We start from the raw sequence: 27,194 nt of genomic DNA, 5'->3' as shown, positions 1-27,194 counted from the left end.
TCATAGTGTTCACAAGGAAGAAACAATGGCTGGTATGGGCCCACCAAGCCACTTGGTGAGAGAACCTGAATTTAGATGCATAGCAAGATGTGCATACGCCTGGATTGTGCAGTTTCAGAGATATTTCCAGAGAAAGGGCCTAATGTTTGCTGGTGGAAAGCCAGCAAGTGGATTTTTCTCTCGATTAATCACTTTCACCAGGATTTGCCCTTGCCACCTAACTCTAAAGCAAGGCCAGGGAGCATTGGTGCTCAAATATTCTGCTGCATGTCCTTTTTTGCACATTCGTGTCCTACCACATGCACCTACTACTCCTTAGTGAAGACTAGACCTGGGGCAATATTATGCATTTCATAGTTTTCATTGGGCACACCTATCAAAAGGTGCGCCCGGTGCAAACAAGGAAAGTCATGCTGCCTTGGGGGCAGCGCAGCGTATTTTCACAATGCAAGCAGCACCTGCCTGCACTTTTACAGGTGCTTAGAGAACCTGCCTGAAAGGGGATGTCTGGGGGTCCATAGGACCCCCTTTCCCCCCCAGAGGGTTGCTCTCCGGTGGCGCTCGCATAGTGCACCACCTTTTAGGTGGACCACTGTAAGTGCACCCCCTGGGAGCTCCTTTGCCTCTGTGCCTGCTTCTGTAATATGGCACAGGCATAGAGGCAAAGGTACTCTCTCATTTGCTTAGAGAACACCCTCATGCAAACAAGTGTACGCCCTCTGAAGGTAGCGCTGGCGCTTTAAGTGCGCTATCGGTATTACTGAAGGGGACGCACAAGTGCCTGTGCCCCTTCTGTAATATTAAATTGCCCCTGGGGGGCTGAAACGTCTGTTGCGCCCCCAGGGCACTTACTGTAATATGGCCCCTGGTGTGCTTGGTTGCTAACAAGCTCTTTCTAAAGCAAGAACTGTTCTAAGTAGATCCAAAAGGGACAGTCCAAGATAGGTCTTTTTCAAGGCCATTAAAATGAAAATGACTTCTATTTAGATTCACCAAATGTAAATATATCCTATGTGCCTACCCTGAAAATCAAAAAGAACAATTGATGGACAGAATGTTAATGTTAATGTTAATGTTAACTGTCATTAATTAAGCGCTCGTACGCCCAGAGGCTTCATGGCGCTGTAGGAAGGAACAGGGCATGTCAGTCGTTTAATAGAGAGAAGCAGCTCAGTGATGAGCCTGAGAAAAAAGCCAGGTCTTCAGAAGATGTCTGAAACTAAGGAGATTGTCACTTAGTTTTAGATGAGGGGGGAGAGAGTTCCAGAAGGCAGCTGCAAGGTGGTCAAAGCAGCTGCCTCCGAGACGTTTCCTTTTGTACGGAGGAACAATCAAGAGGGATTTATGGGTGGACCGGAGGTTGCGGGGAGGGCTGTATCTTTGGAATAGGTCTCTGATGAATTGGGGGCCAATGTCATGTAGGGATTTAAATAAAGTGCAGCCCACTTTGAAGGCCACGAATGCAGAACAAAGTTATACATTCACCCTAAAACAGAGATCTTGGCCTGAATGCATCGTTTTTTTGCTCCCATGCCATTCCAGATTGAACCCAGCCACATGCAAATCAGTCTTGACCCTGCACCCAATGGGAACAGTCCAGCCCAAACTGCCAGGCGAGGTCCTCCCTGGACTGGAAATAAGCATCCTAGGACCGGTTTCGGGGTTTCACCCCCTCATCATCCAGGATAGTTTGACTCCAGTGCCATAGCGAGTACGGGACCCACGTCTGGTCATACCCGTCCCACTCGGAGTGACAAATGCAACAAGAAATATTAGATTCAAGCTATCCTGGCTGATGAGGGGTGAAACCCTGAAACTGCCAGACGTGTGGAGTTTGAGTCCCTTTGCATTTCCTTTAAAATTCTGAAATTCTCCTCCCCTGGCATCTTGGCCAACTTGCTCTTACCGTACAGACCTTCTCGCCAACTCCATTCCCTGGGTCAACATTTGGCGGTCGTTTCTAGGGTGAGGTGGGTGCGCGCTGGTGGGTGCCCCTTTTGCACACTGGCAGCCAAACTTTGGAGCTCTCTTCCAATGCATATCCGTATTAAGAATAATTATCGGGCTTTCCGTAAGGCAATCAAAACACCTTTTTCCACTGCCTTAGGCCCGGCTGCCTCTTCCTATTGGTCTCCTCAATATGCTGTAGTCAGCGCTGGAATGCCCCTTTGCTGGGCTAGCTGTGCGCTCTATAAAACTAAATAATAAACAATAATATGGCCAGGTCTAAACTGGAGTGGCATGGTGAGTAAAAGAATGATGGATTTAAACCAGGACTCTTGACTGGGGGTTAATGTTTTGATTTGTTCTGCATTCCGTCCATCAATTGTGTGTCATTTGCTTTCGTGCACTAGTGCACCGGGTATGCCCAGACGTGGGTCCGGGCTCACTGTGCCACTGGATTCAAGCTATCCTGGCTGATATGGGGTGAAACCCCGAAACCGGTCCTATGATGCATGTTAAACCAGAACACATGACTGGGGTTGAATGTTTTGATTTGTTCTGCATTCCGTCCAGCAATTGTGTGTCTTTTATCCTGAAAACCAAGCATGGATCTGGCTGTTCTGGGCCTAAATACACCTCTTGTCTAAAGTGTAAGCTCCGTTTCTAGATATCCAGAATCAATACCTTTTTTTTCATAAGAAGTTTCTGGTATACATTTTAATAGTTCTCAGAGGATTAAAGTCTGAGTCAGCTATGCCAAAATTCAAACATATGAACCTCCATCTATGCACCTAGGATCTGACACAATATGCTCATATGGTTGGTTGAAGAAAATCTGTGTGTACACCAATCAAAGTCTGAAAATGTTTCTTGACAAAACAAAAAAGAATGGTCTGTGTGTCAAAGAGAAGACAGGGCAGTGTTTCCCCAGCACTGGTTAGTGGAGCAAGCTATTTGTACTATGGCAAGACTCAAATATATACACTGGTGCACAAAGGCTTCGAATTGAAATGTGTGATTAAGTCTTAGAGAAGATGCATTAGCAGGTATCTAGCATGAGCTTCAGTTATAACTAAATATGCTAACATTGACTTTTTAACAAGCTAGTTCTCATTTGTAGGTCGAGCCAGGGCAGCTCACGTGCTTCTCTGCGGGGCATGCTGTATTGAGGCATGGCATAGAAACTCTGCCCAGTTCCCGCCCATCTTTTTAATTGGCTCCTGTTACTGTCCTTTCGAAATCATTGCTTTTCATTCGTGAATAGGCTTAGTAGTCCCTCCTTGGTACCGCCTTGTCTGCATTTGTAACCTCCCATAACGACTGGACATTTTACTTGAGTTGGTACACGGTCTGCTTTATCAAGTCGATGAGCACTATTTTCTTTAATGATCTTCTCTATTCCACCCATGAGGACGCAGCAAGCCGCCACCTTTTATATTGTTATTAGTCATGTGTTTTTTTATTTCCAGCGCGGTCCTCTTTAACTATAGTGGCCCCGCTTATTTAGTTATTTATTTGGGTTTTTTGTGTGAGTTTTGGTTTTATAGGGGTAACGTTTGGAGAGTAAATTAATTTCTATCTGTTTTCATTTGTTTTTTAATTAATAGTTAATTATGCTAATTATGGAGGTAATTTTTTTAATTTAGATGTCTTTTGTGAATTGTGCAGTGTTATAGGGTAGGAAATAAAAAAGATTAAGTTTATGTAATAATTCATGTTTATGTTTATAAATATTTTCTCATTAAAAATAGTTATTTGTTTGTAAATTATTTTAAAATGTATTTATTATAATATTTCTAAGTATTTCTCATATCTATTTAACATAATATGTTTCTATTTTAGTTGGATTTTAAAAATATTTTTAATATATTTTTCATTTTATTTTTTAAATATTTTGTGTTGGTGATATTTTTGTTTGTTTTTAATTTTGAACTAACTGGAGTGGGAACATTAAGTTTTACCTTACTGCTATCCAACACGTTCCTTAGTATTGCACTAAATGCAGTGGGAATAGTATGTTCTACCCCTCTGCTATCCAACTTTTTTTATTAGATTTTATGTTATTGGTGTATGTATATATATATATTTATTTGTAAATTTTCATATATACAATTCTAAAATAAATTCAAATTAATAGTTTATTAATTGTTTTGAAATTAAATATATATATCACATTTTATATACATATGTTTACATTTTTTAAATTACATTAATTTATTATATTAGGTAAAATGTATATTACATCTAATTTATTTTTGAAAGTTAATTTTATTATTTAATATATTTAACATGATTTTTCATACATATATTAAAATCGATATTTTGTACAACTATATTTTTTTCATCAATATTTTTTTTCTCAATATTTTTTTACTTACCATTATAAATATAGGATGTTGTTATTTTTTACATCGATAATTATACCTCGATATTTGTGTATGGGGATATTTTGGGGTTGATATTCTGTCAGTGAACCAAAGCTTTCTTTATATATTTATTTGTATTCTTTGTGTAAAAGTGCCCCATATGCGCTTTTACTTTAACGTTTGCCGTGCCCCTTTCTTTGGACGCTGCTTTTGGAAGGTGGATACCTGACTATGGTTACCCCAGAATTTTTGCCTAGTGTTTAGCTGGTTTTCGACTTAGTTGGCCTGGGATCCTGCTAATCAGGACCCCACGCTATCTGCTCTCTCTTTAAAATGGACTCCATGTACCCTAGGTACATCTCCAATTGTATACTGGGTCACCTTATGAGCCCCTGTACAGTGTACTATAGGTACCCAGGGCATAGGTGCATCCAAGGCCTACCGGGGGCTGCAGCATGTATTATGCCACCCCTGGCTGGCCACCCAAATTGACACAACTGGCTGATCACTCAGCTGGGGCAAGGTCGTGTAATCACCCCTTGCTTAGATATAGTATACCTATATCTAACCTTATATCTAGACAAATATGCACCTATAAGTCACTCCTATGGCAGGCCTTAACAATCCTGGAGGCAGAGTGCTTGGTTTTATGTTAGATGGTGCTCTAGCATGAGCTGAGCCTGTCTGCAGCTTTCGGAATCATGTCCTTATAGCTGTTCTAGGATATTGCCATACCATATACTCTTAAGTGCATTATGAACCTCGCGGTTAAATGCTAACTCTGGTTTGGCTTTATCAAAACATGTTGAGTGAGGTGTCATACGATTTGGAATACTACCACCTCGCCAGTTCCGGTGACGGGGGTAGCCTTCAACCCTTCTAGAGGGAGAAGACATGTTGTTCCAATATTCCCGGTTAAAGTTAACCAGAGCCTCAGCATCACAAAATAGATGCTGCCACAGACACAAGTCTGACCTCCTGCTGCTGGGAGGACTTCCAGCGAGGGAGGCTTGGACAATAGGTTTCCTGCCTTGGGAGGTGCTAGCACCACCCCAGACAGGGTTTTGTGTATTGGGGCAGTGAGGGCTGAAAGAAATGAGACATTGCCTGGGGCACACGAGGTGTCCCATGCATGGTCCAGTTCAAACCGGTGCTGGGGAACTCTAGCCCCAGCTCTGGCGCGAAACTGGACAAAGGCTAAGGGGTGTAACCACCCCCTTCCCTGGTCCCACCCATAGGAGGGACCTAGCAGGTAATCCAGCCCCTAGATTTGGTATATAGATAGGAGCGGAGTCCCAAGACTTTAGATTAATCCTGACTGAAACTCTGAAACGAAACTCTGGACCTTCGATGATCTACTTTGCAAGACGACAACTGAAGAATCTCCCTTGTGGTCAAGGAGTGACCACCCTGCACAAGCAGGCACCATCCAGCAATCAACGGCCTGCTTTGTCGACGCCTCCTGCCGGAGCCCGAGCACAGAGCCTGACAAGAACTGGACTTCTAGACATCCAACAGCCCGATCCACAGTTCCAGCAGAGCTGAGACCCGTGGAGGCGACAAGAGACGTGGGACCGGCCATCTGGAAAAGTCTGCGACTTGCTAATTGTGCAGCACCCGAAGCACCCTTGAAGCTGTGCATTGGAGATTGAGAAGCCCCAGCCCTGAGCATCATCTGCACCGAAGATCACCCCTGCACACTCCACGAGTTCTGCATGGGGCCCTTCTGCATTTTCCTGCTCGACGCGTCTGCCCGGTCAGTTGCCCGTTGGCTAGTGGCCATCTTGGCGACGATTCTTTGAATTTACACTGCTGGTCTGGTTGCTCCAGACTGGCCCTTGCTTTCCTCAAAAGAAGCAGCCCCTCAGACCTTGCTGGTCTGAGTAAGAAGCCAACTTAGTTTCCTGCGTGGGTTGCCTTTGCCCAGGCTTGTTGACTCCAATCCTGAAGCCGACACCGCCGACAGCGAGAGCCTTCGTGGGACAGTCCGTGCCTGACTCCTGGTCGTCGTCCATGCCTCCTGGTCCACGTGGCTGCAGAGACAAGCTTCACGACAGCACCTGATTGCCTCACGACATCGCCTGGTTCCTTCCTGGTTCCTTCCTGGTCACTGGCTAGTGACCCAGACTCTGTCCCCTCAGCTTTCAGGTCCTCTTAATTTTCGATCCACCCGGACACTTCTCTCCTGGTCGCCTGCAGCATTTTCTTCCAGGCTCCATAGGATTCGACGACGAAACCCGACACACTTTGACACCTATGCACCCGCTTCCTGTGGTTGAGGTAACGTGAGTACTTCGGTGCTCCTGTGGGTATCAACTATCCAACTGTCTAGGTTTCAAGTAACTTTCACCGAGTCCAGTCAGAAGTGCCCTAAAGGAACTAGTTTGTAACTTTTTACGTTCCCATTCATTCTCTATGGTAACCTGCGTGTGTGATGAGACCCTGCACACGCCTCCTGTGGGTCTCCTGCTTCCTAACTCTTGGCAGCTCAGCGTAGCCCCAGAGATTCCCTAGGCCCTAGGCCTATTCACTTTCCGTGTAGTGGTCCTTATGCCACTATTTTAGTATATGGTTTAGCGTTCCCCTAGGGCCCTACTGTATTTTGTGCAACTTATTGTATTTTAATTGAATATCTTGTATTGTGCTTGTGCCTCTGACCTCATAAAGAGTTCAGAGGGTATGTCTAGTAATAAATAACATATATATTTTATATATATCCTGTGTGGTGTCCTTTCATTTGGTATTAAAGGGGTTACATATGGTAAAACAGCTGGCTTCACATGCCCTCTTGAGTTTAGCCTAAGACTGCTTTGTCCATGCTACCACTAGGATAGCAGGTCTATAAGGTTGACTTTACAACCATCACCATAAGGGTTGTTTAGACTGGTGTAAGGTGCTCACTAGAATAGTGAATATCATATACCAGGCCAACTTCTCACAGCTGCTCACTGTAACCTGAATATGGTGTGCAGAGCTTAAAGAAAGGGGCACAGTCAACATTAAAGTGGTCTCGCATCTGCGAGAGTTTGAACTATTAGCATTAGAAACAACAATGCCTTTTATATATGTGTTGTTTTGAAAAACACATAAATAAAAGGCTTTATCATTTACTATGCCAATAGCTTTAAATTTCACAATTGTGAAACCTATTGCATTGAAAATTCTTGTTATGCCTCGGTAGCCAAGAGATGAAGACTGCTCAATGTCACAGACATGCACTTCCTCTGGGCAATGTTAGCATGAGCAAGAAAACATGGCTGAAGTAAGTTACAGTGACACTCATTCGATTAAATATGGTTTTACACTTTTACACCATCAAGACTGCCCCAACTCTTCTCCAATTTACGAAAGAGCTAAAGAAAGAACTCTGATTTTGTGGTATATTCTCGCCATGACAGCGATCAAAATGCTTTATCACTTGTATTGGACTTACCGACCACAAGCTCCACTGTAGATTACGGGCTTACGTTGGCCAAAAACAGGAAAAGAATAAAATGGGAGGCAATACATCAGGCACTAGGGAAGCTGTCTGCGTTATACGCAGCTGTAGTCCCAGTCTTAACAAAATTAAGTGAACTGGTCTCAGGAACACCCACTCCTGACTTATTTAAAGAAATCGCAGCATTGCACGTAGGGATGACATCTAAATTAATGGATGTTGTCCACCCAGAGATGCATACTAAGAGGAACAAAGTAGCCATCTGCTCCTGGTTCAATGACAGCTGCCGCAAGGCCAAACAGGATCTATTAGCGACTATAAAAGCCAACAACAAACCACTCATCAGGCTAAAGAGGTGTTGTATAAAGAGATCATACGTCTAGCAACAGAGGAGTGAGAACTGAATAGATGGGAAGATGTGAAAACTGCACCAAGCTCTAAAGACTTGAAGAGGTTCTGGTCAATAGTCAGCACGGGCAGTAGTGAGGGCAAACTAGCAGTAGAACCTAACATAGCAGCTGAAGTGTGGGAAACACACTTTCAGGCTCTGTACACCTCCAAGGAAATTCAGGGTTCCTATCTCCTCCTAGCACCATCCCTGTACAGGTATAACTGTGAAGAAGCGTCGCAGTTCACTCTGTCATAGGTGGTAAAAGCAATAAACAAACTCTCACCCGGCAAAGCTCCTGGACTGGATAAGAATCCGGGCGATCTTTTCCGGCACGAGCCAAACATTTGGGGACCTTATTTACTTACCCTATTCGATGCCAATCCCCGAAACCTGGGCAGGAGCAGAAATAGTCCCAATTTTCAAAAAAGCTTCTCCTCTCCTACCAACTAATTACAGACCGATTAGTCTGATTGATGTGGCACAAAAGCTCTTCGCAAGACTAATTCTTGACCGTTTACAAGGTTGGATGGATAACCACGCGATCCTAAGCCCATATCAGGCTGGCTTTAGCAAGAACACTTCCACAATTGACCAAATTTATAGGTTACAACTAATTCGGTGGAGAATGGAGGGTGGAAGCTTATATGTAATTTTTGTGTATTTAAAGTCGGCCTCCGACTTAGTGCCCAGAGGAAAACTGTGGAAGGTACTTATTGAAATGGAGATTCCCCCTTATCTCCTGACTATACTTGTTAGATTACATGATGCAGATTTTGCCCCGGTAAGATGTGGGAAAGGAGGATAAATGACAGCATGGTTCCCAGTCAACAGAGGTGTAAGGCAGGGCTGTGTGCTCACACCAACCCTGTTTTGCCTCTTTATCAACGCACTACTGGCCCAACTTACTGAGGTGAGGGAAAACGATGCACCCAAATTGGCAGGCACTAAGGTCCCCGCAATCATGTTTGCCGATGACATCCTCTTAATGTCCAAATCCCCTATGGGTATACAAAGGATTTTAGACTGTTTTGCCATCTTGTGCAATAAATGGGGATTAGAGATAAATACTCAACAAACCAAGTTCATGGTTTTTAATCCACCTAAAACACTTAGTCCCAACCCCAATTTAGATTGCACTAGACTGGATAGGGTGACGGTATTCGAATACTTAGGGGTCACACTAACAGAAAACATGGAGTGGGGCCCACAAATTGACAAATCCAAACTCAAGTTAGCGCAGACGTCTGGAGGAATTATTAAATTATTAAGAAACTCCTCCTACAAACCTGCAGACCCCGTAGCGGAGATTTACAAGATGTAAGCCAGAAGTGCGACACTATATGGGGCAGATTTATGGGGGTATTGCTGCTGTCAAGATCTGAGTAAAGTAGAAAACAGCTTCATGAGGCAAATTTTGGGTCTCCCCTCTACCGCTCCTCTTATCCCACTTTGGCTGGACTTAGGGATCAGACCAATTGGGGATGAAATAGGACTGAACCCCATCACGTTCTGGCACAGATTATGGGTGACACTTGAGTTGACTGTCTACAGAACGGAACTGAAGGAGATACTGAGTATTCCTGGTGTGGCAAAAATCCCCGGGTTTATTCACCTAAAAAAGATGGTACCAGGCTGGGCAAACCAAGCCTGTGGAGTAACCCAGAGGAAGCTTGCCCTACAATCTCCCGTTCGGAACTAGTAATGCCTATCGAATGAGCAAGCTAGCACAGATGCATGGGAACCCGTCCACTGAACAACTGAAAGCTAAGTTCTTATCCTTGAAGGAGGAATATTTATTTGAGCCTTTTTTGATGATATCTATCCACCCCTTGCAAGGAAACTTTATGTTCAGTTCAGACTGGGTACCCTCCTGCTCCGCGCTTTTTCCAGTAAATGGACGGGCGCGGTTCGGAGGGAGTGCCCAGCCTGTAGCTCGGAAGAAGAGTCAGAGCTCCATGTCATCTTTTTCTGCCCTGCCTATAAACCAGCAAGGAAGTCTTGTCTAGTTCCTCTGTGTAGGAATGTAGGGTTCACACACTGTGCAGAAGCATTCAGAGTTTTAAAATACGACACTTGTAGACCCTTTGTATTTGCTGTATCGCGATTTTTGACCTCCATGTGGCGTAGGCGCTGAAAGTTTGTAGACAAGACCAAACAGCAATAAAATCAACTTTGCAATAAAAAAACTGAGGTTTCCTAAAGAATCTTAATTCTTCTATAGTTTCTAAAAAGGAAAAAAAAACACTTAAGCCTGCATGTTTTTAGAAGTATAAGTCACTGTCTGGTTTTATTCTAGTCATACGTGATATAAGGAACTGACACTGTATGGCTATCCTACATTTTTAGACAAATTTATACAATCTGGACCATCACTGTCAATATTCATGGGTTTTTATCAGGGCCTTGCTTTACTAAGCCAGTGCCTTTGTCTTTGTAATTATTCAACCTACACGAGATTAGGAATTATTGTATATATGTGATGCGCCATGGTAAACTTGCTTTTATTGATCGAACCATAGAGGTGTTGTAATTAGATCCATGTAAATAACCAAGGTAACTACTGTATAATTCTAACCGCCTTGAATTTAATGTACTGTTTTTTCTATGTAAGCTTTTATGGTCGTTCAACCGAAATAAAGTTTTTATGATGATGATGAAAGACCTCTACATCAATGCAGTGACAATCCTTTAACCATCTACTCCTCCTATGACATGTTGAGAGTATCTCTGCCTTTGACCCTGTTCAGTGCTATGCTGCCTTGTGCTAGGTTTGCGCTATAAAATACTACATACATAGATACGTACATACTTATGCGTAGATCACACCTGATGGCATCTGGGAGCTCTTAAGTCATTGGGCTGGCTTGCCAGGGCAAGTGTGTCAGCTTTGCTAGTGTTCCCAACGTTTACTATATATTCTCTAGGGTAGATTCATGCTACAAATTACACAATATTAATGCAAATCTTACTGTTGTTACTTCTTTAGCCCGGAAGATGGAGAAACGCGTGTCGTGAGTGTGGCTCTTTGGAGGTCAGATACCTTAATGATGTGCTACGGGGTGAAATGTTTAGGGAGATAAATGCTCCACAAATTTGAACACTGCAACCTAATAACAACATGGGAGGCACAGAGTCGATGTGCTGCATGAAAAAGGAGTATCGGGAGGTCAGTCCTGAAGAGAAAATCTTGATTCCTGCAGACTTTCCTGATGTGCCCAGCAGAACTACAAGGTATGGAATTTTCGAGTTCTAAAACCTAACAAAAAATTCCCTTGAGGTTGCATGCTATACAATTCACGGTTTGAAGTTATATCATGTACTATATTTTAGTAAGAAAACAAAACACAGTTTAATTAATTTTACCAAAGTTCATCAACTTGCAAGCAGATTTGTATCTACCATAAGTGCTAAACGATGTAGCTTTGCTTTTTTTTATTAATGTCATGCTTTTTCCTTTAAAACATATTCAACATACATTGTTGTTCATCACTTTATAGAAAGAAAATCAGTTATTTACTGCAGCAACTAATAGAATAAGAAAGTATAAGGAACAAAACTACAGGCAAGTTCAGTCTAATGATTTTCAAATTTCTCCCAGGGTGTAAAATTACAGCAATACTATTCTGAATACTTCCTTATAATGATTTCTTCCCTGTAACTCCTTCCAGTAGATATGCCAAGGGGTCATAAAGTCTCTTCTCTTGTTCACCTCCTTCTGCTACTTCTACTCTTTCCTCCAAAATGTATCAGTGCTTTAAAGTTCCATACAAAGACTTTGTTTACGACTGCAGGGCAAAAGTCCACTCCCTCTGCAAGCAGGAATTTACACAGAGATTGGATTCTATATTTTGTGGTACTGCGTCACTGTAGTTTTATACAGACAAATTGTGGCAGGTCTACTGAAATGTATCGGGGAAAAATGTGTGGAAAAACTCATATCAATGTTGAATAAGGTGCAACAAACACCATTTTACATGTTTTGCCTGTTTTCCCTTGTCAAAGGCCCAGAGTTTTGACAAAATTAGAAGTATGTGCTCGATTCACAAAGGTACATTTACATGTGTATATTTAATCATGTGTAGATCTACTACTACACATAGGTGTAACGCTCCACTCTTTGGCTAGTTACCTTTTCTGAGTGGAGATTTACATCTAGGTGTTAACCAACATTTCCCAGCCATCTCAAATGAGGGGTGGAGACCTCTACAACAGAATTTATGAATGTGAAGTTACTATTAGTAACTTTTCACCTGTTGGTGGAGAGCTGCCTACGGGAAAGTATAGGATATTTAATGAAATGTAATTATTTATAAAAATATTTTAATATATAAAATAAATTTCAAATATTTATTATTAACATGGAATAAATAAAACACAACTGGCCCTCACATCTAAACATCAAATTAAAAGTGTCCTGTATGATGAAATATGATGAAATAATTTAAATATATTGATTGTATTTATAAGTCTTATTTTTGTGAACAATAATTTTAATAAATAAAGGTTACCCACTTCACTAACAGTGTTTTTTCCATTTAATGTTTCGTAAGGTTGCTAAAAAGTTATACACATTTGAACACATTTTAACTTTTTGTTTAAAGTAAAAGAGTTTAAAAGTGTCATTTTCCTCATTAAGTGCATTACATTTATTAAAAGGTATGCAGTAATGTATTATTCATGATTTTACTATATATATATATTTATTTCGATCAAATATATGATAATTTACATCATACATATCAAAACACATCAGATAAGTAAAATAATTAAAATTACAGTACAATACATCATTTTAAAATATAATTGCTTTAAAACGTCCCATAGCATAGATAGCAGCATTATAGGTTTTTAAAAACAATCAGTATTTTGTCATATTAAGAACAATTCATGGCAGGGTTCCAAAGAATTTGTTTATTACTCATTATCATGAGTGGGTCACAGAAGCATTTTTGGTTAGTTTTGATCTCTTCCACCAAGCAAACAGTAAGTATCTTGAAATATCAAAAACCAGCCATCTGGTAGTATCAGATATAAAAATTCTTAGCGCATCATTTGGGCGTGTGAAACATAATAAGCGACATACAGACAAAATCCAGTGTTTCCGATGAGCAGCATAGGTTGGACAGAAAAAAAGAAAATGTACAAGGGTCTCAGGGGAAGCATGACAGGTGGGGCACACTGGCAATATAGATACATTTCCCCAGATACTTCTCCTTGCATTTAGAGGCAATGAACCATACCTAAATTGGATATATAGGGCTCTTGCCTGGGGTGGTTCAATGGCATCCATAAACAGTTCAAAACCAACCCATACTTTGAAATCTAGAAAACTAGAGGTTAAAGTACCATGCGTGAAACTTTCTATATTTTGCCAGTCTGTGAACTTCCAGAACCTTTTTTTAAGTAGGAGAACCATTGATTTCCTTATAGACCCTGGATCCTCCCATAGGGGCCCCAACCCTAGCTTTAAAAACCAATCCTTAAATCATATTAAGCCATTTAGTGCGACCTGTTTGTCTTTGCGGAACAATTAGATCTTCCAGGGACTTCCTCAACGGGACCGGAGTGTCACTAGTCCAAATACTAACCCAGAACATAAGCGCTCTGAGAATAGCAAAATGGCTGATAGGTCTGAGGCCAAGATCGAGTCTAAGTGGCAAGAGGGGAGTATTTACAGGAAGATTCAGTATTGCCCTAATGAATTTGTTTTCGGCAAGGACCAGGTCTTTCAAATTTTCCAGCCCCCATAGCTCCGCCCCATAGATAAAGAAAGGGGCACGCCAACATTATATATATATATATATATATATATATATTTTTTTTTTTTTGGAGTGATAGATAGCAGGCTTACTCGCCACTGTATCACAGAATGATGGAAAAAATTATACTTGTTCCGAAATCTTTGTGTGCTGGCACTTGATGGCCTTTTCCTTTATGAAGTTGTTTGTTTGGATTGAATTAATCGCTGGTCCGTTCAGTTAGCAGCAACTCATTTGGAGATATTGGCACAGGGTAATGGTTATGATGAATAAATATATTCATTTTTTTTTTATTTTACAGAGTTTTATATAACTCAAACTTGACTCAAAGTTATCGGGTATCCAAGCACCTTACATAGCTCCATTTGCGTTACATGAGGACACATTCATTTTTTGTTGTAAATGTCAAACTCATCAGTAGTGGCTTCTACCGGATGGGGGAGGCGGGGGTAGAATAACCCCCCCCCCAAAAAAAGCACTTACCTGGATACGAACGCCCACTGCCTCTCCTCATTCATCTTCTTCCTGCCTCGAGTCCCAGCAGCGGGCTCCCAGACTCCACAAAGCCAATAACAATGCTGCTTTCACCAGGACAGCACCGTCGTTATTGGTCTGTGCACCGTGGTTTAATACAGGTTCAATACAGCCGGTGGAGAACATGCAAAGTGCGCATGACTGCTTGGTCGGCTTGAGACAGCTGGCCAAACTGTCATGTGAACTTAGAGAGTGCCACCATTCCCCCCCCTGCTCTGACCAGCCCTGGCATGCATGAAACTGAGCCACTGCAGTAGGAAAAATAAAATGATAATAAGGTTGCATTATTATAATTTTATTTCTTTTTGAGCTGCTCAAGGAGCAGTGGAGTGACGCTCATCCGTCTTAGATGAGGAGTCGCAGCTGAAACTCATTTAATTAATTTTAATTTGTTTCTTTGGGATGTCATTTTAATTCCCTGTCACCAGTGTTTTCTACGGGAGTGTGTTGCTACACCACTGGTTGGCCTGGCCATGCGTTTTGCTTGGCAAGGCAGTGTGGAATGCATTGAAGTCTGATGATATAGTAACTTTAGAAGTATAAATTTGTGCAGTTCAATTACCTTGTGTGAGTGGCTCTAAGGGTGGGTGAGTGGTTGTGAGAGTAGGTGTATGGGTCTGTGAATGGGTATGTGAGTGGTTGTGTGGGTGAGTGGGTGTATGAGAGGTTGCATGGGGATGTGAGTTGGTGTGAGAGTGGGTCTGTGGATGGTGTCATCGGAGATGTAATTTGAGATGTCATCAGTGATGTCACTGATCATGTCATGAGTGATGTAATATGTGAGGTCTATAAGCCGTGCATTGTGGGGGCGTAACTTATAGTTAGATCAGGTAACAATAACTGCTAAATTTCTATGGTTTTGTACAAGTGAAATCTGAGCCTAACTATAACGTCCCTGTAACCTTTGGTTTTATACGTGAATTTCTATGTTTTTTTAACTAGTAGTCGCGTTTGCTGAGTGGTAGAGAAAGGTTGCGGGCCTCTGACCAGCTCTTAGCAATCCCACTGTGCGGGACTTACTAGTGGTAACAGTAGGGGATTTTGGTAACCAAGGACCCTCAGCATCGAAGAGGACTTCATCCCCCATCCCCCAACTAAGAGTTCACCAGGAGGTGCATTTGCAGAGTAGTGGAGAAAGAGGGCAAGTCCTCCGACCAGCTCTCAGCAATCCAGCTGTGTGGGACTTGCTGGAGGTAACAGGAGGGGTTCTTGGCCCCCACGTACCCTCAGCATGCAAGGTGACATCATCCCTCAACCAGGAGGTGTGTTTCCAAGAATGGTGGAGAAAGGGGGTGGGTCATCCGAACAGTTCTCAGCAATCCCACTGTGTGGGACTTACTGGAGGTAACAGAAGGGGTTCTTGTCCCCCAAGGACCCTCAGCATCCTCCAACCAGTAGTGCACCACAAGACATGTTTGCAGAGAGGTGGAAAAAGGGGGCGGGCCTTCAATGACCTCTCTGCAATCCCTCTGTGTGGAACTTACTGGAGGTAACAGGAGGGGTTCCTGGCCCCCAGGGACCCTCAGCATCCAAGGGGACTTCATCCCTCAACCATTAGTGCACCAGGAGGCACGTTTGCAGAGTGGTGGACAAAGGGGGTGGGCCTCCAATGACCTCTCAGCTATCCTGCTGTATGGGACTTATTGAATGTTAAAGGAGGTGGTTGGTCATCAAGTACCCTCAGTAGCCAAGGGGACTTCATCCTACAACCAGTGGTGCGCCAGTAGGCCCCTTTGCAGAGTGGTTGATAAAGGGCATCGGACCTCTGGTAACTTCACCTGGGCTGTCCGATTTTTTTATTTATATTAGGAGAGGGGTTTGCATGTCCCCCCCTCCACAGGTCCGATTTGGGCACTGGGGACCCCATCTCCCAAAGCCCGGCCATATCTGCTGGGTGCCCTCAGGGCACCCAGTCTTCCCTGGGACATTGGGGAGCCTGAATTCCCCACGGTTACTTCCGGCTTCCCGCCTACTGCTGGAGCTGGCATTCCTTTCAGACATAGGGAGATGCTTTACATGCAGCTACCTGCGTCTGAAAGCATTTTGTCAGCTCTCGCTTTCTGGAAGTGGAGTGTTTGCTGGGACTTGGAGGAAGCGGTACAGTGCCCGCCAAGTTTCAGCAGACAGCTATGTCCCAGGGGTGGACACCTTGGGACATAGGAGCCTGCCATGGGAGGTGGCGGTCCACAGGGTCATCTATGGCTCCAGGAGAGGGTCCACACAGCTCTCCTCCATTGCACTGCTTAGCCCAGGGGAGGTGGCGGTTCCTAGGTCTGCGGGGAGCCTCATAGCCCCAGCATTAATGTTCTATTTAGCCCCATGGAGGTGGTGGTCCATGGGGCTGCAGGGGTGCCGCATGGGCAACCTCCGCATTAATTTCAGATTTGCCCTGAGGAGGTGACAGTCCCTGGGGCACGGTGGTTTCTCCGCAAGCAACCCCCACATAAATTAAAAACAGTGCTCAGGGATGTGGCATTTCCCGATACTTTTATAAGCTGGAGGAGTGAAGTTCTGTGCGCCGCCCTCCTATTTATACTTCTTCATCACCCAGGACCTGGTCTACCCTGGGGCTCAAGATTACAGAAGCACGGGAGGCCCGCGCTTCTGTTTTTTTTGTTTTTCGGCTGGAGTCACGGATCAAGCACAACTTCCGCTTAAATGTTTTTTCTAAAAATATTTTTTTTGCCCTGCGAGTTCCCTGTGGATGCCCCCTTCCCCAAGAGGCCTAGGGGGTCAGGGTATTCCTTCCCTGTTCACTTCCCTTTTTTTAAGTCTCGCCCAGCGCAGCGTGCATGCGCTGCTCTTGGAGAGGGCCTCTTGTAATCACTGCAGCCATTCACGCTTTCTGAAAGCTTGTGCGTCTGCTTGTCAAATTCTATTGGCCTTGGCGTGTGGCTTTCAAAATTTGAAATCCCGGAATTGGCCAAAGGCGGGTGCATGTCCCGCCTTCTCTCTAAATGTTAACTCCCCTGGCCTAGGGAGCTCAGAAGCGAGCAGCAGCGCGGCCTATGTGTCAGCTGCATTCCTGACGTTCCTTGTCTAATTAGCGCAGTCGTTTTAACTTTCATGGCCGCGTTCCCCAAAGCCTTCTAATCTTGCATTTCTGACCTTTTACTTAGGGTTGGCGTGGAGGAGAGGTTTAGCTTTTTAAACTGAGTAGTGAGGGCTCAATTAAAAATACGGCCATAATTGGTGAGTTTCACAGAACCGGGCCAATGACTTAATGAGCCGCGCCATTCTTCTCTCCTGTTTCAAATGCCTTATTGTGCTTGCGGATTGCACACTGGTGTGGAGGCTATGGCGACAATGCGGTGTGTTAATGATTAGGTCGGTTTTTATTTCACTCTTCACTGTCTGAACACTGAAATCCTTGTGTCATTTAGTTGAGAGAGGCCTTCTGCAGGGAGAACGCCCCTCCCCCCTTGCCTTGCTTGGAATAAATGACTGTAGCCGGGCCCTTTATCATGCGCGGAGTGACGAGCTCTCCCTTTATCTGCGCCAGAATGCAGTCTGTAGTGCTTATCATGTCATCCGCGGTAGCCTCACTGGGAAATCATTTGTGCTTTACTTACATATTGCCGAGTTCGATGAAAGAAACTTTATTTGAGCAGACTACAACTGTAGCGAGAGGCCAGGGCTCTAATTTGTCATTTGCTCCTGCTGTGGGGGCATTTACATGAGGATGTGTGACGTGAAAGAGAGGGCAGAATCTGAGCGTGTAAGGTATCCTACGGTACCTTCTGTTGAGAAGAAGAAGAAGGACAAACAATGCTCCAGAAATCACAAGAAACGGTATTGTGATTTCGCTTCCGTTTATTTATTCCTCGTAGATCGTTACAGCATTTACACACAAGTCAGGTCTACAGTTGAATGACATAGCAGAAATCCCAAACCCCCTTATAAACAGGAATGTAATATTCAAACATATACTCCCCGCGAGCCCACCCACTGTATACACTTGAAGGATAACACAAAGCCTACCGGATCACCAGCGTGTGTCTTCTCTTAAAAATAAAATATTGTAAGAAAACATCTCACATACATACACACATGCGAGCACACAAGAAAAATACAAACCCACATCGCACGCTCGCGTGTATGCAATACCTTCTTTTTTTTTTTTTAATACAATTTTCATTATTATTTCTATAACAAAGCAGTGCATCGTATCTAGAAGTATCACATCAGGCATATTCATCTGCTTTTCACAAGGTGTTCCCTAGGTAAACAACATTTTTGTCAACAGTAAAGTACAATGTCCCAACTGTATTTAGTTCTTTTCGTTTCATCGGTGGCAATGCAAGTCATGCGTGGATGCCGCAAGGTGGTCCAATATCATCTACCCCTCCCTCCCGGGCCTTACCCTACCCCAACCAATCCCAATCCTCCCCAACAAGTCCCTCCTCCCTCACCCCTCCCCCATCCCCCCTCCCAGGCGTGTCGTAGTGCGTCTCCACCGGAACCTAATTGGGCCCATATTTCTGAGTACGTCAAGCAACAGGATAACTGGAAGTACCTTAGTAGTGAGTGTCTCACATGTGTACAGGGGCAGCACTTCGTCAACAACTCCCATCAGAATCCCATATTTTACTGTGGCATACTATGATGGGTGTGCTTCGGGGCAATTCGCTGGAGCATCAGTATTCTCATCCTCAGGGGGGTGTAAGTTCCATGACCAGCCTTCCCCATGCTCTTGCCCCCTCCAATGCCTTTTCATTACCCGTTCTGTGTGCAACCTGTAGTCGGACATTACCCTCGCAGTCGGCCCACTTTCAAAGTTCAGCCCTCCATTTATCTAAACTGGGGGCCTTTTTCGCTTTCCATTGGGATGTTATAGTTCTCTTGGCCAGCAGGAAACCCAGGTCTATAAATTTGCTAGTGATTTTGTTTTTTGAGGTGTGGGGAAACCAATGGAGGATATAATGTGCCATGGAGAGCTGTAGGTCTCGTTCAGTTACATCTGTCAACAGGGCCAGTACCCCCCTCCAAATAGAGTCAAGAGACGGACAGTCCCACAACATATGCTTGAAGTCAGCATGAGCCATTGCACATCTTGGGCAGGACGCTGACTGGGTTGGGAAATATTCATGCAAGCGGACCGGTGTTAAATAAGCCCTATGTAAGATGTGAAAATGCACTAACTAGAAACGTGCATTTTGTGTGCTTTTCCAGGCCCTCTTCACTATTCCACTCCATGCCGTATCTGGGATATCTTGTCCTATGTCAGTTTCCCACTTTGCCTTTAAGGCTGTCAATAGGGTCAGGGCTTCTTGCGTCATGCGCTTGTATATGCATGTTACTGCTTTAATGGTTCCTGCAGCAACCACGACATATTGGCAGCCCATGGAAGTAGGTGGTTCTGTCAGACCCGCCTTCCAGTGCTTTCGAATCGCTGCCGTGAGCGCGATGTGCAGTAGGAAGTCACCCTCTGGCAGGTCATAGCGGTCGATGAGGTCGTTAAAAGGTATCAGGGCACCGTCCTCGAATAGGTCACCTATCGTCGATAGACCCTGTTGTTCCAAGGCTTCCAACTTCTGCCAGGTACCCCCATGTTCTAAGAACAAAAGGGGATAGGTCCACGTGGTGGGGGCTAGACCCTTTATAGAATATATAACACAAATTGCCCGAACCACAAAATCTCTACAAGCTTATTAGGAGGGAAAAGATCAATTTATTGTGATCCCCCTCGACATCCTACTTAGTGTCAATGTTTATTATCTTTTTCAAGTTATGACAAGCTATATGACAGAAAACAACAATACATTAAATATTTACACACCTATATATACTTTGTACATACATAACAAACAGATTCTTTACACAGTACAAAAAGAAAATTTCTTGCATCAAACATTACAAAAAACTAAGAATACATCACAAACAACATTAGAACAAACATTACAATCAAAAAATGAGAAAAATAGGAAAAACCAATCAAGGGGGAATTATAAGCAATTGAATGGCTCTTAAACAAATCAATACTGGACCAGCCGGTCCTAGTATCGTAGAGATGACATTTTATTCCACCCTATGAAAGTGCCAACGCGTTTCGAGATCAGGCACAGTGTCGCTGATCTCTCATCAGGGCTGTTTTATTCTTTGTATCTGTAAGATGCAAAGAAAATATTTTACTCATCACTCTCAAAACCGAACTTCTTTTAAGGCAATGGGCTGAGAAAGAAAATTGCTACATACCAAACTTGGTTGTAAGTAGAGCAGGGCATTAAGGCGTAAAGGATTTCAAACCAAATATTTCTAAACGTGGCGAGGCAGAACAAGCTACAAGAAATTTTAAGACATTTGTTTGCATTGGTGAATCTAACCAGCTCGTGATTTCAATACTAAGGCGTCACCCAGTGCTACATAAAGCATACCTTGCTATTGTCGACTGCCGCCAACCGGCGTTCTTATATATAATCCACCACCATGAAGGTAGTCTCCTAAAACAAGAGTGACACATTTTTAGTGGTGGGGCTGTTGATTGCAACGTTCACATAGTGCATGCATTATTAAAATACCAGGAAAGGCAGGAATCATTTTGCCTACCTTAATGATGTATTTCTATTCCCTTTTTAATTTTTGGAAATGTGCTCTCAATTTGCCATCCTGTGTTAGCGAAAAAACCAAAAAGCAAGTGTAAGCGCTTGTAGCCAAAAGTATGACCATTCAAACAGATTATAAGCGTGAAATAGACAGGAAACATGTCCTGGCATTTATCTGCTCGAAAATAACAGCACACCGCTGGTGTGATCAAAGTTTTCTCACAAGAGATGGCCGCCAAAGCATTTCCTGTATTTAAAGCCCACCTCCAAAAAAGGCATGATGAGACTTGTGGTGTCCTCATAATTGCGCTACGAGAAAATTATGTTTAGTATGGGAAGCGCATGTAAAATCAGGGTGCGCCTGTTACGTGGTGTTATTGTCAATGGATGGAGGCAGAAAATCTATTTTTTAACTATTTTGGTTACGCCCTGGGTTTAATCTAAAAAAACTTCAAAACTTAATTGGCAACTCGTATCTGAACACTAATGTTGAAACAGGCCATTTCATTTAAATTTGATAAATGCTGATTTAAATAGCATTTATTCCACAAGTACAGCAAGCACATTGAGGGTCATTATTGTGATCGTGTATTGCAAGCACCCTTAAAAAAAAAAAAAACTTTAGTAACAGAGCATGTGGGGAGTCTGTAGGTGACGCTGCACCCATTATTAAGATTGCATATATCTACCTGCCAGGCAGTGGCCACGCTTACTCTTTATACACAAAATGTGTTAGTGAAAAGAGGACGTAAGGCTACAGATTAAGTCCGGGGATGTCTGACAGATGCCAGTCCGCTATGCTGTATGTCTATGCCAGTTATGTATGGGCTATCTCAGACAAGCTATTAAGGCCTGTTTGAGTGCTATTGTATTTCAAAATGAGATAAGCCTCTTTCTGCAGTAAGGCCCGCTCAATATCGTGGCATTTTGTCATTGAATTCACAGTGAATAACACCGACCATTTAAATTCATGTTTATTATGCCTTTATCACAGAAGTGCTCAACCAGCGGAGCGGTCATAACTTTTTTCTTTATGCGTGATCGATGCTGGCTGATCCTTTGGTTGACTTGTTGGCTAGTCTTGCCTATGTAGATTAGTAGGCACGGATAAAGTATTCCGTAAACAACATTTTTCGTTTTGCAATTGGAGAATTCTGTATGTCTCCACTTAGTTCCCTGATGGACAAATTCATTGCCCTCAATTGTGGTAGAACAAGCAACACAATTGCCGCACCTGTGATGACCTTCCACGGGCTTTAGGTTCCATTGTGCCAAAAGGTCACTTTTAGGTTTTGGAATGGTAATGTCAGCTCTAACCAATTGCTCGCCAATACTCCGATTTTTTCTATAAGCGAAGATGGGCTTAGGAAATGGACAATTCAAACCTTCTAATAGATGCCAATTCTTTAGAACAGTTTTGGCGCAACTTGTGGGTGTCGGGACAGAACGTTGTGACGCACACCATTTTGTTCATCGGAGGACGTTGCTTAAGCTGCAGCAAGCATTCTCTCGGCATGTATCTAGCACGTTTGAATGAGTGCTTAAGGAGCTTCTTAGGGTAGCCCCTGTCCTGCATGTCATGACAAAAAGATCTTGCATGTCTTTCATAAACAGCCACATCCGAACAATTACGCCTGATTCTGAGCAATTGCCCATAGGGCAGATTGGCCTTTAAATTGCGTGGATGGGCACTTCTGTGGTGCAGGATGATGTTTCTATCAGTCGCCTTTTTATGGAGCGATGTTACCAATCGTCCTTCCTCACATCTCACATCAACATCCAAAAACGTCATGCGACTAGTGCTGTTTTCTATTGAGAATTGGATGTCTCTGTGTTTTGCATTGAGCCATCCATGGAAAGACATTAGCTCCGCCTGACTCCCCTGCCACAGGAGCCAGACGTCGTCAGTGTATCAATACCACTGTAAAATTCGATCTCTGAATGGGTTGTTGGCTTCCACGAACTTCTGTTCGTATTGTGCCATGAAGAGAACCGCCATTTCTGGGGCATAAGGACACCCCATGGCGGTCCCCTTCACTTGCATGTAATACTCACCATTAAAGGTGAAATCGTTTTTCTTAAGTGCTATTTCCGCCAATTCTAAGATAAAGGCAGTGGGGACCCGATGTGGTCTTTCTCTCTGGTCAAGGTAAATTTCCATCACTTGTAGAGCCTCTTCTTGAGGGATTTGAGTATATAGCGACGTGACGTCCATCGTCACCATGATTTGAGACTGTACATCAAAGCTAGTTCCTTCAACTTTTACCAAAACATCAGTCGTGTCTCGCAAATATGACTTTACCTGACTCAAAAAAGGTTTTAATAAAAAGTCCACATATTGTGCGATCGGCTCTAGACATGAGTCGCACCCCGAAACTATGGGGCGGCCAGGGGGCTCTTGCCTGCTCTTGTGGATCTTCGGAAGAAGATAAAGGATCGGAGTCCTAGGACATTTCTTAAGAAGGTAGTCATGTTCCTTGTTTCCCAAGAAGCAGTTGTCTTTGCCATAATCTAAAACTTTGGCCATTTGTCCCTGAATGTCTTTAGTTGGATCCTCCGATAATGGGCGATACCAAGTGGTGTTCTTTACTTGTTTCTCACCTTCTGCCAGGTACATAGGGCGGGCCAGATGACTACTCCTTTGCACCAACCACATCTCTCTCATTGATGCTCTTGTTTAATCCTTCCCACAGGGCATGCAGGGTGGAATTATTCTGGTCCTGCCGCTGATACCTAAAATGTGACTGGCTGCTAAATGTACTTTCTGATGTTTGTAACCTCACAGCTTGTGTTCTGCATGGCAAAACACTTATAAGATCCCAAAGGCGAGACTTATTGGCTATGCCAATGCTTGTTTTACGTCTTTTGTGGAACTATGCTAAGGCTGATTCCCAGAATGACTGCCAATACTTTGAATGGTTGGCAGCCAATCAGATCTCAGCACGAGATCAGGAGGGTTTGCGGACCCTTCTCGTCCCTATACATACAAATTTGGATTTCAGCTAATTTCTCTAAACCTACTGAATGGATTTACAACAAATCATAAAAGGCTCTTCCCTGGACTAATATCTACCTTTCTGCCATATTTGGTGTAATTCCGTTCAGCAGTTTGGGCTGTAGCTATGTCTAAAGTTCCTATTGGAATTAACATTGGTAATACATGGTTTTTTAACCAACCCCCACCCTTTTTTGCTTGGCCCCCTGCTTGACGTATCACCACAAAACTTTCCTTTGCAACAAGAATTACTGGGGAAGGTGTTTTGGGAAAATTTAGACGCCAGAGATATAGGCAAGTCAGAAAACGCTTTTCCCATAGAAACTAGGTCCTAACTGTAACTACCTATATTTAATACTTACCCAAGAGTTGCATTTAAAATGCATGCGCTTTTACAATTCATGCTTTTACAACAAAATTACGTGGTAAAGGCAAATGCGTTGTAAAATCCTGTGTGGTAAAGGTAATGCGTGGTAATGGCACTTGCTTTGTAACAGCCGTGTTTTAATGGTAATGCGTGGTAACGGCTGCGCTGTAATAGCTGTTTCCCACCAGAATTGAGAGTACAGCTTTGTTTATGGAATAGATTACTATAACAGATGTTAAGTCTCCTGCTCAAAATGTTTTATTAGTCAACTGTAAACACAAGAAGGGGAAAAGGAAGGAAGAGGCTGGGAATTGACTGAGAAATTTCACAAAAAGAAGCTATAGGTTATAGGTGTGGGAGCACATCTCACTTGAGAAACGCTAGTGCATGTCCCGCCATTGATCGTATCTGTGCCAAATGTCTGAAGAAAGGGCATTTTGCCGGGGTCTGTAGATCCTTGGGTATGATGAGCACAAGGAAAATACACAGGTTCAAGCAATGTAGGAAGCTGGCTCTGTATATGCTATACCAAAGTGAAGTATAGTGTGCACAGAGTCCATTGGAACCCAAAAGGTAGGCAGAGGTAAAGTAGATAGCATCTCACTCTCTATTTGTGGTAGTGTTATAGAGCAGAAAGGCTTTATCAGAGGACAGTGTTAAGCATCTGTTGACACTGAATTTTGGATTATACCATGACTGCTTGAAGAGTCTGATCATAGCATCTCTTCCAGCATGTGCAATTCCATGGAACGTCCTTGCCATCTGAAAAAGTAAACAATCTGGCATCACTGGTCTCCCATCAGTATATACCCACACTTCATCTTCTGCTCTCTTCTCACAACCTGATGTTATCCAAATTTCTTTTTCTTCTTCACTCTCTTCTTCCTGTAACTGCCTAATTTCATCCCATTTTTCCAAAGTGGAAAACATCAAGTGGCAATTTGTATCTTTTTTCTCCAGCCCTCTGTTTATTGAAATTGAATTTTGTGCACTGAAACGAGCCACTTGGTCTGCGTATCTGTTTCCGTTCATTACATAGTCATTTTCTGACATATGTGCTGAACATTTAACCACAGAAATCCTTTTGGGAAGTTGTAATGCATTCAATAAATCCTTCACATTTTTACTGTTCTGGATTGAGGATCCTGAAGAAGTCAAGAATACTCGTTGCATCCACCACTGACCAAAATCATGCACCACCCCACAACCATATTGACTATCAGTGAATATGGTTACTTTCAGATTTTTGCCAATTTTACATGCTGTAGTCAGAGCAATTAGTTCAGAAATTTGAGCAGAATTTACCTATTTCAGACAGGATGCTTCAAGAACCATAGACACTGTACATACCACATATGCAGCACTCAATGCACCCTTTTAATCTCAGACACGATCCCTCCACGAACATCACACTATCTGATTCTTTTAGTGCTATGTCCTTTATGTCTTGCCTTGGTTTCGTGCACAATTCTGTCACATCCAAACAATCATGATCTGCTTCATCCCTTACTTCTTCACAATTTGAAGTCGGCAACAAAGTTGCTGGATTCAATGTTGTGCCTCTTGTCACTGTCACATTTTCAGCACTCAAAATCACTCTTTCATATCAAGTCAGCCGACTATACATCATATGTTGAGTTTGAGTTCTTGTTAAAAAAATCTCTTCAGAGTGCGGCACATATACCTTCACTGGATGTCCCATAACAATTGCTTCACTCTGCTTAAGACTCACACAAGTAGCAGCCACCGCTTTCAAACAACCTGGTAATGCTGCAGCCACGGAATTAGAAATAGCAGAAAAATATGCCACTGGACTTCGTGCCATTCCATGTTTTTATGTTAAGACTTAAAATGTACACCCATCTCTCTCACAGCAGAATAATGCAAAATTGTTTGTATAATCTGGCATTCCCAATGCTGGTGCTCGACAAAGACTAACTCGCAATTCAATAAAAGCTTTCATACCCTCTTCATCCAACTCAATCGGATAAATCACATCTTTATGTGTCACCCTCTGTAAAGGTTTTGCCATCAGTGAAAACCCACTGATACATTGTCTGCAGTATCCAACCATTCCCCAAAACATTATTTCCCAATGTTAATTCCCATAGGAACTTCTTTTTGAGTCTGAGGCGTCTAATTTGTAAAATCACATTGATTCAGCCTTGCGTTACGTTCCTAACTCCTTTCTCAATTTTGTGTTCTAAATATTGTACCTCTTTTTTACAAAATTTTAATTTGGCTGACGACACTTTATGCCCACCTTCTGCCAAATGATTCAGTAAGGCAATAGTATCTGTCACACAGGCCTCTCTTGTTTTTGATACCACAAGCAGGTCATCAATATACTGCCCTAACACTGAATTTTCTGTCATGATCAATGACTCCAAACACTTTTTCAAAATCTGATTAAAAATCAAAGGACTCTCTGTATACCCTTGAGCAACTCGGCACCATGCCAAAACTCATCTCCGAACCGGAAAGCAAATAAATATTGGCTATTCGGATGTAAAGGTATCGAGAAAAATGCTTGACACAGATCAATGACTGTGTACCATTCTGCATCACAAGGAATTTGATAAAGATTCACTGCTGGGTTTGGCACTATTGCACAACAGAGTACTCCAATAATTTTCCTCAAATCTTGTACTATTTTGTATTTCCCGCTTGGCTTCTTAATCCCCATAATAGGTGAATTACAAGGACTACATAGTATTCCTTTTAAGAATCCCTTGCTCAGTCATTTGATCAATTACAGGAATCACTCCTGCTGTGATCTCAGGACTCATCCTATACTGAGGTGTGTAGGATAAATTGCACCTGGTTTAACTGTAACCTGAATAGGATCCACACTCTT

General features: G+C 42.9%; 1 protein-coding gene across 1 annotated transcript in view; it reads left to right on the top strand.

Moving 5' to 3' along the window:
* The window catches only part of OTULIN (OTU deubiquitinase with linear linkage specificity), a 352,006-nt gene that overhangs the window by 59,558 nt on the left and 265,254 nt on the right, over positions 1 to 27,194 (top strand). The window contains exon 2 of the mRNA XM_086965247.1: positions 11,127 to 11,371. Within this exon, the coding sequence (XP_086821373.1) occupies positions 11,259 to 11,371 (113 nt within the window). The 5' untranslated portion in view covers positions 11,127 to 11,258. The remainder of the gene's footprint in view (positions 1 to 11,126; positions 11,372 to 27,194) is intronic.

Source organism: Lissotriton vulgaris, chromosome 4_1 (genome assembly GCF_964263255.1).
Source record: "Lissotriton vulgaris chromosome 4_1, aLisVul1.2, whole genome shotgun sequence".
Lineage (NCBI taxonomy): Eukaryota > Metazoa > Chordata > Amphibia > Caudata > Salamandridae > Lissotriton > Lissotriton vulgaris.
The sequence above is the reverse complement of the archived record's forward strand: the minus strand, read 5'-3'. Positions and strand labels throughout refer to the sequence as shown.